This window comes from Amblyomma americanum, chromosome 4 (genome assembly GCF_052857255.1).
Source record: "Amblyomma americanum isolate KBUSLIRL-KWMA chromosome 4, ASM5285725v1, whole genome shotgun sequence".
NCBI classification, from domain to species: domain Eukaryota; kingdom Metazoa; phylum Arthropoda; class Arachnida; order Ixodida; family Ixodidae; genus Amblyomma; species Amblyomma americanum.
In genome coordinates this window covers 113,822,202-113,835,672 of record NC_135500.1, presented here as the reverse complement: position 1 = coordinate 113,835,672, position 13,471 = coordinate 113,822,202, and the positions used below count along the sequence as shown (strand labels likewise).

Below are 13,471 nucleotides of genomic sequence, written 5' to 3'. Positions count from 1 at the left end.
GTAAGCGGACGGAAGGTCGGGAGCGATGGCACGATGAATATGTCGGAGGGAATCGGATTGGGCGCAGTCGCACCATGCATGGGCTAAGACAGTAACTGGGGGACAGGCACGGGTATCGGAGAACTCGGACGCAAGAGCAGGATCCAGTTCTTCAATACAGCCTAGGCATTCGCCGCGAAGAACAGACGACGGGCAAGAAAATGGGTTGGTGACATAGATGGCGCAGTGGCCGTCGGAAATCGTGAGAACGGCGGATGGGATCAGAAGGCGCTGATGGCGGGTGGCGGTTGCGGTGGGTGTGAAAAGAACAGGGCTGCTGAGGGAAATGTCAGGGCGGAGCGGGACGAGGGCAGAACAGAAGGGAGGTGTGTCGGTGTCGGCGGCTACTAGAAGCTTAGCGGAGCGCACAGGCAGGTCGCACAGTGACACATTACACACGGGAGAGAGCTCAAGTTCAGCACGGGCACAATCAATCACAGCGCGGTGGGTCGAGAGGAAGTCGCAGCCGAGAATGACATCGTGAGAGCAGGCGCCGAGCACAACAAACTCGATTGTATAGGCGGCGTCGTTAATAGAAACGCGGACCGTGCAGGCTGCGATGGGGTGGATGCGCCGAGATGTGGCCGTACGCAGTGAAAAGTCAGACAGCGGCGTTGTCACCTTACGAAGCTTTCGGCGCAGGGCATCACTAATTACTGACACGGCAGCACCCGTGTCGACGAGCGCGAGAACGGGGACGCCTTCAACAGACACCTCAATGACGTTAGCAGGAGGAAACGGAGGACTTATCGAGTTCGCAAAACACGCAGTTCTTGCCGCCGGAACTGCGGCATTCAGTTTTCCTCTGGGAGGGGCTCCGGACGGCGGAGAATCGGAGAGATGGAAAGTCGTCGAGGTGAAGGCGAGCGGCGAGTAGGGTACTGGGAGCGAAGCGTAGATGAGCCAGAAGAGAGATTATGCAAGGGTGGCTCAGAATCGTAGCGGAACGTGCGCACGGCATCCCCAGAACGAGGAGATCGCTGACGGCAAAGACGTGCGACGTGCCACGGGAGACCGCAAGAGTAGCATATTGGTCGATTGTCGTCGGTACGCCAAGGGTTCGTAGGGTGTCGGCTGGGTCGACGTAACGGGGCTGGCGGCGGTGGCATGGACGGCGGCGGAGCATAAGAGGCTTGGCTGCTACGTAGGCGGCAGGGGTGGGCGAGCGCCGTGGACTGGCGACTGCTTCAGCATAGGTGAGCGGGGCTGCCACGGGGGGAGGTGGGGGCTGTGTGGCAGAACTGCAGCAACCTGCTCTTGAATAGCACGGCGGATAGTGGGCGCGAGGGATGGCGCCAAGTCGGGCGGAGGGCAGACGGGGTCGGGAATATGATGCAGCAGAGAAAGCTGGCGAGCAACTTCTTCGCGGACGAAGTCTTTGACCTGCTGCATGAACAGGGAGTGCTCAGAAGACGAGGCACCAAGGGCCAAGCCAGCGAGACCCTCTGCAGGTGCGCCGGACTGCCACGTAGTTGCACGTTGCTTTCGGAGTTCGTCGTAACTTTGGCACAGCTGGATGACGGTAGCGACGGAGCTGGGGTTCTTCGCCAGGAGCATCTGAAAAGCGCCATCGGCGATCCCTTTAAGGATGTGGTTGACTTTATCAGCTTCGGTCATGGACGGGTTCACACGCTTGCACAAGTCAACGATACCTTCGATGTAACTAGTGAATGTCTCGGCAGGGAGCTGAGCTCGAGCTCGAAGGCGTTGCTCGGCGCGTAGTTTCCGGACGGCGGGGCGGCCAAAAACGTCGGCGAAGCTCGTTTTAAAGGAGGACCAGGTGGAAAGATCGGCCTCATGGTTGTGAAAGCAGGGGTTGGCAACGTCCGTGAAGGTAGAAGAGGACGTTGCTAAGTTTAACGGAATCGTCCCACCGATCGTAAGTGCTGACTCACTCGTAGGAGGCCAGCCAATCGTCGACGTCCTGGTCGTCGGTGCCACTAAATGGAGAAGGGTCACGCTGGCGCTGCACCCCGAAACAAAGGACGGTGGTAAGGATGGGCTGCGATGCTTCGCGCGGACCTTCCGGCATGGTTGCAGGGACGAGAAGCGTTCCGCTTCGAAGTTCCAGGATGAGGACCGAGATGGTAACCGAGGCACCTCCACCAAGTGTAAAGGCGTTTATTCGAATCGCAGGTCGGTAGGCGTTGGTCGGAGGGCGGCACGACGGACACACTCACAGGCGTCACTCAAAAATCACAGCTGTACTTCGTCTACCTCTTCTCTGCGCTGCTTGAACTCCTCCCAGTCGGTCCCATTACACACTTTTTTTTTCTTGAGAAATCTTGGTGTAGTATGTATTGCAACTACCCGTTTCTCTCAATTCACTTGTAAGCACTGTCCAGTGTGTCATCTCTAGGGTCTGTTCCATTTCTTTAGCTGACAATTCGGACAACTGAGAGTTGCTGCAGTGTGCTAGCATCCACGCTTGGTGCACACAATCTAATCGGTTTCTAATCAGAGGTAAGATTAGCATTTCAGGACAGGAGATGAACTAAAGGAGGTGAACTGAGTAAAACAGGAAGCAGAATCAAAGAAGCAAACTGGGTGGGCAAGTGCCAAATTTGGAAAGCGGAAGAAACAAAGAATGCACATCCATTCCAGCCTTTCTTTCTGAAACCTAGTTGCAGAGTACATGATTACTGCAAAACTCAACATGATGACATGAGACAGTCAAGAGACACACGAGCACCAACTTCAAACCAAAAAATTCTGAAATAATGATGCATTAGCCCGCTCAAAGTCCCAATTAGTTGATTAAAACCGGAGAGGCTAAACAAGCCCAAGTGAACAGAGCCGGTTACCCTCATGACTTAAACAAATGAGCACACTCTGTACATGACAGCAATGGGTTTCTCTGCTACACAGTTGCTGCGACTCAGGTCAAGACTATACTGCCTTCCAAAATTAGCAGCAAGGCATCAGTTATTAAGCCACCGAGATCACCATGTCTGACAACCTACAAGAACTGTATCTTTGTAACTTGATTGATAGAATTCAGCTATACATGACTATCTCCATTGGGCCTGGAGCTAGCAGCTTTAAGCACAGCCTCACCGAAAGCAGAATATGGCAGAACTTACCTGACATTTGCATACTTTTGCTCCAGTTCTTTTTTTGCTGTAGTCAGAGAGGTGATAAGCTTCTTCGAAGCTGCATTCTCAATGACAGCGGCATGCCAACGTTTTCGACATTCCTCCTGACTGCGCACAAACTCCAGAAGCAGTTCTGGAAAATACGCAGCATGACCTTTAGAGCTAACAGCCTGCACCTGCATCGAACGATGCAGTCACTTGCATATCATGACGAATTTATTGCTCTTATCGGAAAATTTACAGATGCTCATGACCCAACAGAATTTCCCATGCAACTGACGCGTCAATTTGCTGCCTTGAAAAAAAATCTGACACGAAATTTGTTGCATTAAGACATGAACTCCGGTTGCTTTTTTTCCCCCATGAGAATGACTCTTCGAGACTAAAGTGCACACATGACGTGACGCGAGCAAATATCAAACTGACCCCGCAAACAGAACTTCGAAGACGCATATATGCCAGCAGACTACGCAATACTGCAGTTTTGCGCACCGTCCTGTGGGCAGTTAGGAGACAAGTTCGAAAAATGGCTCTCGCACCTTCGTCTGCCGTGTCTGTGTACGCTGAACAGCGCCTGCAGATATCGTCCAACTGGGCGACCAAGGAAAGCTTCGGGTAGTCTGGCTCCATGGTGGCTCTGGAAAGCAAGCAAACAAAGGGGTACACGAATGCGAGATCCGCGAAGGCGATGGAGCATGCAGAGAACAGCAGCAGCTACACTCTGCTTGGTGGCGAAGCAAGACACTCCGAGCTATCGGCGTGAAATATCTTTGTGCAACTACGGCGACAGTCGCATGCGCCAATACAAATGCAAACGCGAAAATGAACCTCCACACCCTAGCCAAAGGTAGCCATCCAGCTCCCCTGTACGCACCCTGCTACTACAAGTGAATCGAAATGTGAAAATATGCGACAACCAAGGTAGCCGCTATGCGAGTAGCGGTGAAGCGAGTGGCACTCACCGAACACTCTAGCTCTTGAATAAAGAAACGCGTGTGGCAAATAAGGGGGCTGAGGGTCGGTGCCAAGCAAAAGCCCGCAATTAAGAAGAGGGCCGAAACGATTTCGGCGGCGGAGCAGGGCCCATTACACGCGCTCTAATCAAACGACGGAGGTTCATATGAACCGCCGCATCCTCAACGGCTCCATCGGCCGTCACTTCACTTTCTCGCCGCTGCACGGCAGGCGGGCAGTTTCGAAGGGAGGAAGATGGACGGAAAAAACGAGGCCGACAAAATGCGGGAAATGAAAATTATTTGCGCTCACAGTAACAAGCTTTGGAGCCGGTATTGATAACTGCGCTTGTAGATAAAGTCTTAATTCGTATCTTTTACATGCTGCTTTTAGAGCGAGAAAATACGCATCGCATGTTCGTGTTTCTCTTCTAATATAATTTGTCACTCGCATACCTATGCGCGTAAATGCATTTCCTCTGCTTCTGCATACAGTAATAATAATAATAATAATTGGTTTTGGGGGAAATGGAATGCCGCAGTATCTGTCTCATATATCGTTGGACACCTGAACAGCGCCGTAATTAAGGGAAGGGATAAAGGAGGGAGTGAAGGAAGAAAGAGGCGCCGTAGTGGAGGGCTCCGGAATAATTTCGAACACCTGGGGATCTTTAACGTGCACTGACATCGAACAGCACACGGGCGCCTCAGCGTTTTTCCTCCATAAAATTGGTTGGTCGGTTTTTTGGGGAAAGGAAATAGCGCAGTATCTGTCTCATATATCGTTGGACACTTGAACCGCGCCGTAAGGGAAGGGATAAAGGAGAGAGTGAAAGAAGAAAGAAAGAGGTGCCGTAGTGGAGGGCTCCGGAATAATTTCGACCACCTGGGGATCTTTAACGTGCACTGACATCGCACAGCATACGGGCGCCTTAGCGTTTTGCCTCCATAAAAACGCAGCCGCAGCGGCCGGGTTCGAACCCGGGAACTCCGGATCAGTAGCCGAGCGCCCTAACCACTGAGCCACCGCGGCGGGTGATGATTGTAACGTCAAAGCGTGCACCCGTCACCAGTCGCGGTGGCTCAGTGGTTAGAGCGCTCGGCTACTGATCCGGAGTTCCCGGGTTCGAAGCCGACCGCGGCGGTTGCGTTTCGATGGAGGCGAAACGCTAAGGCGCCCGTGTGCTGTGCGATGCCAGTGCACGTTAAAGATCCCCAGGTGGTCGAAATTATTCCGGAGCCCTCCAATACGGCACCTCTTCTTCCTTTCTTCTTTCACTCCCTCCTTTACTCTTCCCTTACGGCGCGGTTCAGGTGTCCAACGATATATGAGACAGATACTGCGCCATTTCCTTTCTCCCCCCAAACTAATTATTTTTATTACAAAATATTTCACAACCATACTTTTCTGCCATGTTATTTCGGTTTCAACAGCAGAACGATGATTGTAATAATAATAATAATAATTGGTTTTGGGGGAAAGGAAATAGCGCAGTATGTCTCATGTGTCGTTGGACACCTGAACCACGCCGTAAGGTAAGGGATAAAGGAGGGAGTGAAAGAAGAAAGAGGTGCCGTATTGGAGGGCTCCGGAATAATTTCTACCACCTGGGGATGTTTAACGTGCACTGACATCGCACAGCACACGGGCGCTTAGCGTTTCGCCCCCATAGAAACGCAGCCGCCCCGGTCGGGCGAACCTGGGAACTGCGGATCAGTAGCCTAGCGCCCTCACCACTGAGCCACGGCGGCGGGTGATTGTAACGTCAAAGCGTGCACCCGTCACCCGTCGCGGTGGCTCAGTGGTTAGAGCGCTCGGCTACTGATCCGAAGTTCCCGGGTTCGAAGCCGACCGCGGCGGCTGCGTTTCGATGGAGGCGAAATGCTAAGGCGCCCGTGTGCTGTGCGATGCCAGTGCACGTTAAAGATCCCCCAGGTGGGAGGAATTATTTGGGAGCCCTCCACTACGGCACCTCTTCTTTCACTCCCTCCTTTATCCCTTCCCTTACGGCGTGGTTCAGGTGTCCAATGAAAGATGAGGCAGATACTGCGCCATTTCCTTTCCCCAAAAACCAACTATATTATATATAGGCTATGCGAGTAGTGAAAAAAACTGCAAATCATCTCTGCGTCTACATTTGTTGTCATTCCGGCTTTTATTAAAACGACCACGCAGCGATTTTATAGCAGTTTTTTCATGTCTCGCGTGAGGTACGGACCTTCCTAATGAGGGCTCCCTAGCCGTCGACACAATGCTCGCTGGGCTGCTGTGTGCACACCGCGCTGGTGCGGTGGAGGTGACAGAGCAACAGGTTTGCAACAGCCCAGAGAGGAGGCGTTTCGACATCTTCCTCGCCCGATGGAAATGAAGTCACAGACAGTAACGTTCGTTAAAATTAGAACCGAAGCAGCAAAATTCGATTTATAAATTATTTGGCGGTCGTAGGATAATACCACGTGGTAATACATGTATAACAATACCTTCCGCATCATTACAAAGAAAACATGCACCCAAAAGTTGGGTGTCGATAATATTAAGAAATGTCACAGGAGAAATGCTATGCATAGATGCGTACCACTTCATAAACATTGACCCTTTTTTGCAAAGACACTAATGAAACTTCAAAGCAGCTGCCAGCCCGAAATAATTTACAAGCCAATATATTTCTGACTCACTGCAGCCTCATGTCTTGCACAATGTCGGTTATTGGCTACTGCTTGATTGTTGCTTCAGCTTGATTTCGAAGACTGCATGGGCTGCTGTTAAAAACTGCAAGAATATGAAACGGGGTAATTCCATTTAAAGACTGATTCGAACGTCTCAAAACAGTTGGAATTTGCAAAGATTCATATGGCTCGCAAATTACCCGGCACTGCGCGGTGACCAGCAGCAGTGGTCCCAAACATCCCAGATGGCGTTATCACAGTATAAAAAATATATATATATATAATTGAGCACAGGACTTTCAGATTGCAAGACGAGCATAGTCCCCCTTACGGGGAGTATAGAATCATGCACCCGTGCTTGTTTGTAAAAGACAAAACCGTGTATATGCGTTGCCTTACAACTGTGTGCTAAAGAGTAGATGTGTAATTGGAGAGAAAACAATTTTAGAATAAAAACAAAATAAACATGCTTTCTCATTCAAATCATATGTAAGTAGTCTTAGACAGTAGAACCTCGTTATAATGAAGTGGTTGATAACGAAATGACTATTCCCCTTGGAAGCTCAGTCAACTAGGGCTATAACGAAGTAATCGCCGGGCACCTTCAGCTTCATTACAAAGAGGTTCAAATGTATGTGACCTCCGTAATTTTTTAACAGGTCTAATTTGGAATGCACATCCCGGCCTCGGAGATGGCAGAGTGGTAGAGCACATAAATCGTGTGCGAGGTTTACAAAGCTTGAATACCAGTGCTAGCATGCACCCACTATATTTTCCTATAAGCCAAGGCATCCCCAGCTAGATGAACAGCATTCTCAGAAGTGCAAAAAAAAAACTATCAGCAGTTCTTTGCTGCACTGCAGACTACTGATAAAGCAGAGCAGTGTGGAGGCAATGTTTGTGCTATGCTGCACAAGTTGCGAAACTCAGAAGACAGCACAAAATATTTTTTTTATATACACATCTCTGCCCTTTTCGTCACTTCTTTATTTGTTCCTTCACGTGCACGGATCAGGTGACCAAATATGTCCTCGATACAATCTATCGCTTGCTGTAAATGAAAGTATCAGAGTATCGGTATTGAAGTTACATATTTAATGAGTCGCGTAATTTATCGATACTTGACACTAAAAAAATTCTGAGAATGGTTATGGTACTCCCTAATGGGAAATTTGAGTTCAGCTCTATCTGCTTCGGTGGCATGAAAGACAGGGTCCTGTCAGCGCCGTCGCTGAGAGGACCCTGCTGAGCCTCTGCTCGGGCAGCTCGTTCAGCAGCAGCAGCAGACGAAGCATTTCCACCAGTTGCGTCGTTTTCTTCAGAAGGAACTGACCGAGACTATTTTGTATTGTATAAGCAGACAGCTTATACCAAGAAGTGACGAGGCTGATGCGGACAATAATTGCGCGCAGCCCATTTCACAGCACCGCCCACCAACGGAGCGGAGCATGGCACGACTGCGAGGAGGCAGAGCGTGGGTGCGCATGCCACCGCAAACAGACCTCCGCTTCTGCATTGGCGATGCTAGGGTGCCTCAATGTAGTGCACCGCCGTCGTCGAGGCACCTTACGTTATGCGCAAGTGGTGCGGTGGCGGCTGTGTACAGACATGCAGAGGTAGAATTGCCAGCTGTTAAATATGAAATTTAAACATTGTAACATGTAGAACAAATATAAGTTCAAGCATTAAAATAAAATGTTTATGATACAACACTAACATTACTTGTCAATCTTTAATATTATAGCATTTGTATTACAGCATTAATGAAATCTTTAATTTGAACGTTTAAAATTTTATTATACAACTTGTAACTTATTAGTTAATTTTTAACACAATGTTCCAATACAACATGTAACATTACCGCAACTTTCATAACTTTTTTAAATGCGCGGTTATAACTAGGGAACTACAGCGACAGCCTTCGCCAAGTTTAGCGCCTCAGTACCATTACACAGCAGACCGCAAACACTTGACAGATTTTTACAGCAAAAGATTAGGAGGACACTTAAGCTTTGCCTTAAAGGGAAGCTGAAACGGTTTTCAAGTTGCATGAAACGCTGTGGTTGGGAAAAAGGGACTTTGAAAATCATGTGCGTAAATTTTTTCTAGATTCTGTTCGCAAAATGAGCTGCAATCGCTTGTTAAAAACCCGCCGCCGACATGCCCTCTTCGCTTCCGGAAGCGCCGAATGGGGGGATGGATCTGGCGGAAGTGACGCCATTCACGGGTAGTCTGCCGGCCGTCCTGCTTTGCTTGCTGCTTTTCGGCCCGCGCTTTGGTGAACGACAGATCCATAATTTGCAAAACGCAGTCCTCAAGCCAGCTGAAGAAACGCGCTATGCAGCAACACAGTCGGTGCTGGGCGGAGATCCCCGTAGATGACGTCACGACGATCCCGGCCATTCGCGGCGTTCGCTCGGCGCCCTGAGACGCTGGGGTCCGTTTTCTTCCAAAAAACAGCTTTTTGCGTTCATTCCCGCCCTTTTCAAATGCGATATAATTTTTCAGCGGACTAAAAACTATAAAATGCCGCATGGAACTCAATTTTTTCCAAAAGTGCTTCAGCTTCCCTTTAAGAGAAGACGCGATGGCACCTTTTCTATCTTTTTTATTTTTTAATTACTATATATAACATCCGTACACGTTCTTAACACAGTTTACTGCCATACACATCACAATGCGTCCACTTGGTGCCGCTTTATATGTTTGAACCAACAACGAATATGTGTTGCATGCCCGCCCAGCATGCAGAGGGCTGGGGTTCGAATTCCAATGCCAGCAAATTTTTTTTTCATTTGAAACTTTTGGGGATATTTCTGTTACGTTTCTGGGACCTTCCTTGCCTTCCCGTCAATCCTAGATCACGGTGACAGATTTTCGATCGAATAGGCTGAATATGCTATTGCATAAAAGCTGTTATAGGGAGCAAGCACTGCGGTAAGGAGATCATTCATAGAACGTTCGTCCTGCGACAAGTTAGTGGCTCTGGCCTCTGCAGACAAGCAGCGTTCAGAGCAGCACACTGGTCCGCTTTAGTTGCGTCCACGGCCCTCCTGCAAAGCGACTGATGGGCCAGGTTGCCGCTGGCATCTTTATCATAACTGCAGCGGCTGCTAACGCACAGGAGCACAGAGTGTCGCGCGATACAGTCGTTTCACTGTTATGTTGAGCGACATTTCAAAGCGTTGCTGCGACCACGTGCCTTACTTCATAATGACGAAGTTAGCGCGAGACACAACTGCTACATATGTGCTCGGGGCGGTGATGTGATTGTGGATGCTGGATGTCGACGTTGACGACTTCTACGCGCACGAGATAGAACATAGCCATTTATTTTGATAGCTGCTTTTTAATTTAAAAGACCTGCATTCACATTTGAAGCTATTCAATTTGCTACAAGGTTTTATAATTCATAATTGCTGTGTAACCAAAAATTGAATATTTGCACACATCCCAATAACTGGCTATATAGAGGGTGTCCCAGCCAACTTTAGTCAGGGTTTAAAAACACTGCACCCAGCTTCTACCCCAAGGACGGGCAGCACCACCATGTTAACGGGGTTTTGCCATGCAGCAAAGCTAACTTTCGAAGTTTTGCAAAGCATGGTTCCTGCAGGCTGTCGTGTGAAACGGGGTGCGCATAATTTTGCGTCGCATAATCTAGACTTTTAATGCATTGGTATCTCTATGGGAGTTCACTGGGCCCATGCAATTCATCATAAAATGCAGGTTGTCGCCTAAACGAAGACACAATCGCGTTTCCATCGTAATTTGTGCCCTATGTGGCAAGTGATAAAGCAAACAGAATCAAGGTTCACGAAGCGGCACAATCTCAAACAATGCATGGCAGTGTGTGTTTCACTTGCTATGTGTGGCACTTCTAAGGCCAGTTATACCAGCCAGCTGAAGCTGTTGGTCGCAGGTGTACCAGCAAGACTTATTTTGCCTCTGAGAAACTGGCGAAGCCAGTAGTCCTACCAGGGTCGTGGATTTCTTATTAGATGAACTTCAACAGGTTCCATGAAGCACAGTTTTGCAACAAGTGTGTGCTCAGTACAAAAGGTGCAAAAACAAATGCCATAAAATTTGAAAGGGACTACTTCTGCCATGGTGTATGTGAACTGCGAATGACCAAAAACGCGTGCAGTGGTGCACCCCTTGGATGTGCTCTCAAACGGACCAGCCAAACCACTTCCTGCAGCATTGTCAGACAATTCAGACAGTTCTAAAAGTACTGGCACGTGCTTAATTTTAAACAGATATTGAGTGAACAAGCAGCATGTAGCACTAGTGAAATCCGATACTTTTTAATAATCTATCATGATACAGCACCTTTTTTAACCTTGACAGTTTTATACACTTCGGAGACGCAGGTAACAGAAACAACATTAGCAAATTTACGATCTCTAAATGCTAAATGAATGTGTACACCAGCATATGTCATATTTACATATGTTTGAACAGGTGTTCAAGAAACAGGTTTCACCAGTATAAGAAATAGAGCACTCCAAATGCAAAGCCTTAAGCAGCTCAAGTAAACACCCAAGTTATGCAAGTCAGCTCTGCAAGGTGAAGCACAAATACCTGTCTTATTAGCGTCTTGGCTATATGGACACACTACTTTGACTGCTTCAAATTTACACAACCATACCAATCTGAATCAGATGTTTTTCACATATGTGGTCATGGAGCAGCCTGTATAGCAGCTGCTTCATGATCTGTGCTGTTTTTCTGTAAGGGTGTGGTGAAAACATTTGGCTTGATGCCAATCCCCTTCACACCCTTGCTTTAAAACCATGAATAAAAGGACGCCATTGTAATCGACAATGTGCTACTAATGAAACAAACTCGCACACACATTTAACATTCCCAGTTATCACGTCTACACAATGTGCCTTTCAGGAGCATAGGACATGCAAAGTAATAAAATGTCTATGACTTTACAATTCGTAATAAAATGTTTACAATTTCACAATTCTCAATAACATGGAACTGAAATATGCTAGCACATGCATGCGCACATACACACACACACACACTGAGGCAGGGTCTGGCAGACTAAAATGCATAGGAGAATGTTCTTTCTTAGGAGGCACAACAAATGGTCACTTGCAGCAAATTTTCCTTGCAATGTATAGTAACCACACTGCTGGTGACATTATGCAGGCCGGAGAAGACGCAGTCTCAGAGGACGATGACACCAACGTGGCTGTCACGCGGGCTGCAGCCAAAAATGTATGTGCAGACACCAAGAGGGCGCATCACAAGCAGAGATGGCCATCGTCACACTGCACTGCAGGACACCGTCAGGAGCTCGAAGCCATTGCGGCCCCTGGTTGCTATCACCAGTCGCAGGGTCCAAAGCGTTGAACCACCTTCTCCTGATCGGCAAGATCTTTCTGCACTTTCTTGCGCATGTAGAAGATGGGGCAGTCACGGCTGCAAAGACACACATAAAGATGCACTCTTCAGGAGATGGTGACGGAATGTCCTGGTGTCGTGCCCCATTAACACGACTGCCGTTAACATGGACTATACTCGAATTATGGACAATTTTTCTGGGACCAAACTTTTTCAATGCATTTATGCCTTGTTAATATGGAAACCAGCTGTGCGTACAGCGGACAGAGTGAAAATGTATGGAACCCATTGGGACCCATGTATTTTTGTCCCATTAATATGGGTAGCGATGAGAACAAAATCCCAGGTGCCTCTGCCAGATGTTCCACCCCTTGTAAAAGCGCAGAACACCAGCGAAAGGCAGTGTGAAAGTGTAAATGCTGTTTTTTCTTTTGTGCTATGTGGTTTCATGGTTTACAGCGGCCAGGTGCCCGGTCAACGCACCTTACCATTTGCTGCATTGCATGAATGGTTGCAAAAAAAATTATTTCTGGGCGTTATCTTGAAAACCACATTCAGCAGCTGTCAGCCCAGTGAGTGCAGAGTTCTTGGGATGTGAACAGCCGTTGTAGGAGATACTTCACACCAATAGGCACTATCACATGTCTCATGGGCCACTAGGTGCTTCAAACGTGCTAAAACCTGCACAGCACAATTTAAGAAATAATAGAGACCCGAATAATCCAACTGGAGATAGCCCGCATTCCACTTCACTGCCTGCCACTATGCAGAGAAACAGTCCGTAATCGTAAAGTGTTTTTTTTTTTTTTTCAGAATATTTGTTAGTTTATGAAACAAAGTGTCCATATTAACAAGGCTTGACTGTACATGTATACACATGATTGTGGACAGAGTACATTCTAATCCGGATATAATGAACTTGAAAAGGAGTGAAGTAATTCGATATACATAAAAAAATGCAATAGATAAGTTTATCTGCTATCTAGAAGAAAGAATATATTTCATCCGAGCTTGTGATGTGATTCTTGTAACAATGTGCCACCCGCTGGTATCCTGCCAGTGCCCTGCTTGCTAGGCGTTACGAGGTCTGACCTACTCTGCATCAAAGCCGCTGTGGATGCTGCTTTGGAAATAGCCTCAGCCTATCACAAGATGTCCAATCCTGTTAACACAACACTATAAGTATAATAATCGTGCATTAAAATTAAAGTACTGTTGGTTTCTACACACTTTCGGCAGCGGAGATTACCGGGCCACCGCTAGGCTTTAGATTGGCTTCATCCCATGGCAGCGACGTGGCATGGAAAATGATTACAAGAGACCAAAGGTCACCCTCAGGCACACTCCATGTTCACC

The 13,471-nt window shown here is 48.0% G+C and overlaps 2 protein-coding genes across 4 annotated transcripts in view; both read right to left on the bottom strand.

Moving 5' to 3' along the window:
- Positions 1-4,297, bottom strand: part of LOC144128232 (uncharacterized) — a 29,683-nt gene extending 25,386 nt beyond the window's left edge. For both annotated transcript variants that reach the window (XR_013313750.1, XM_077661471.1), the window contains exons 1-3: positions 4,097-4,297; positions 3,674-3,771; positions 3,123-3,267 (exon numbers count right to left, since the gene is read on the bottom strand). Coding sequence is in view for 1 of the 2 variants with exons in the window: in XM_077661471.1 (XP_077517597.1) it covers positions 3,123-3,267; positions 3,674-3,764 (236 nt within the window). In the remaining variant the exon portion in view is untranslated. The remainder of the gene's footprint in view (positions 1-3,122; positions 3,268-3,673; positions 3,772-4,096) is intronic.
- A 6,739-nt stretch (positions 4,298-11,036) lies between these two features.
- The window catches only part of PolD1 (DNA polymerase delta 1, catalytic subunit), a 79,099-nt gene continuing 76,664 nt past the window's right edge, over positions 11,037-13,471 (bottom strand). For both annotated transcript variants that reach the window (XM_077661463.1, XM_077661464.1), the window contains exon 20: positions 11,037-12,193. In XM_077661463.1, coding sequence (XP_077517589.1) covers positions 12,097-12,193 — 97 coding nt within the window. In that variant the 3' untranslated portion in view covers positions 11,037-12,096. The remainder of the gene's footprint in view (positions 12,194-13,471) is intronic.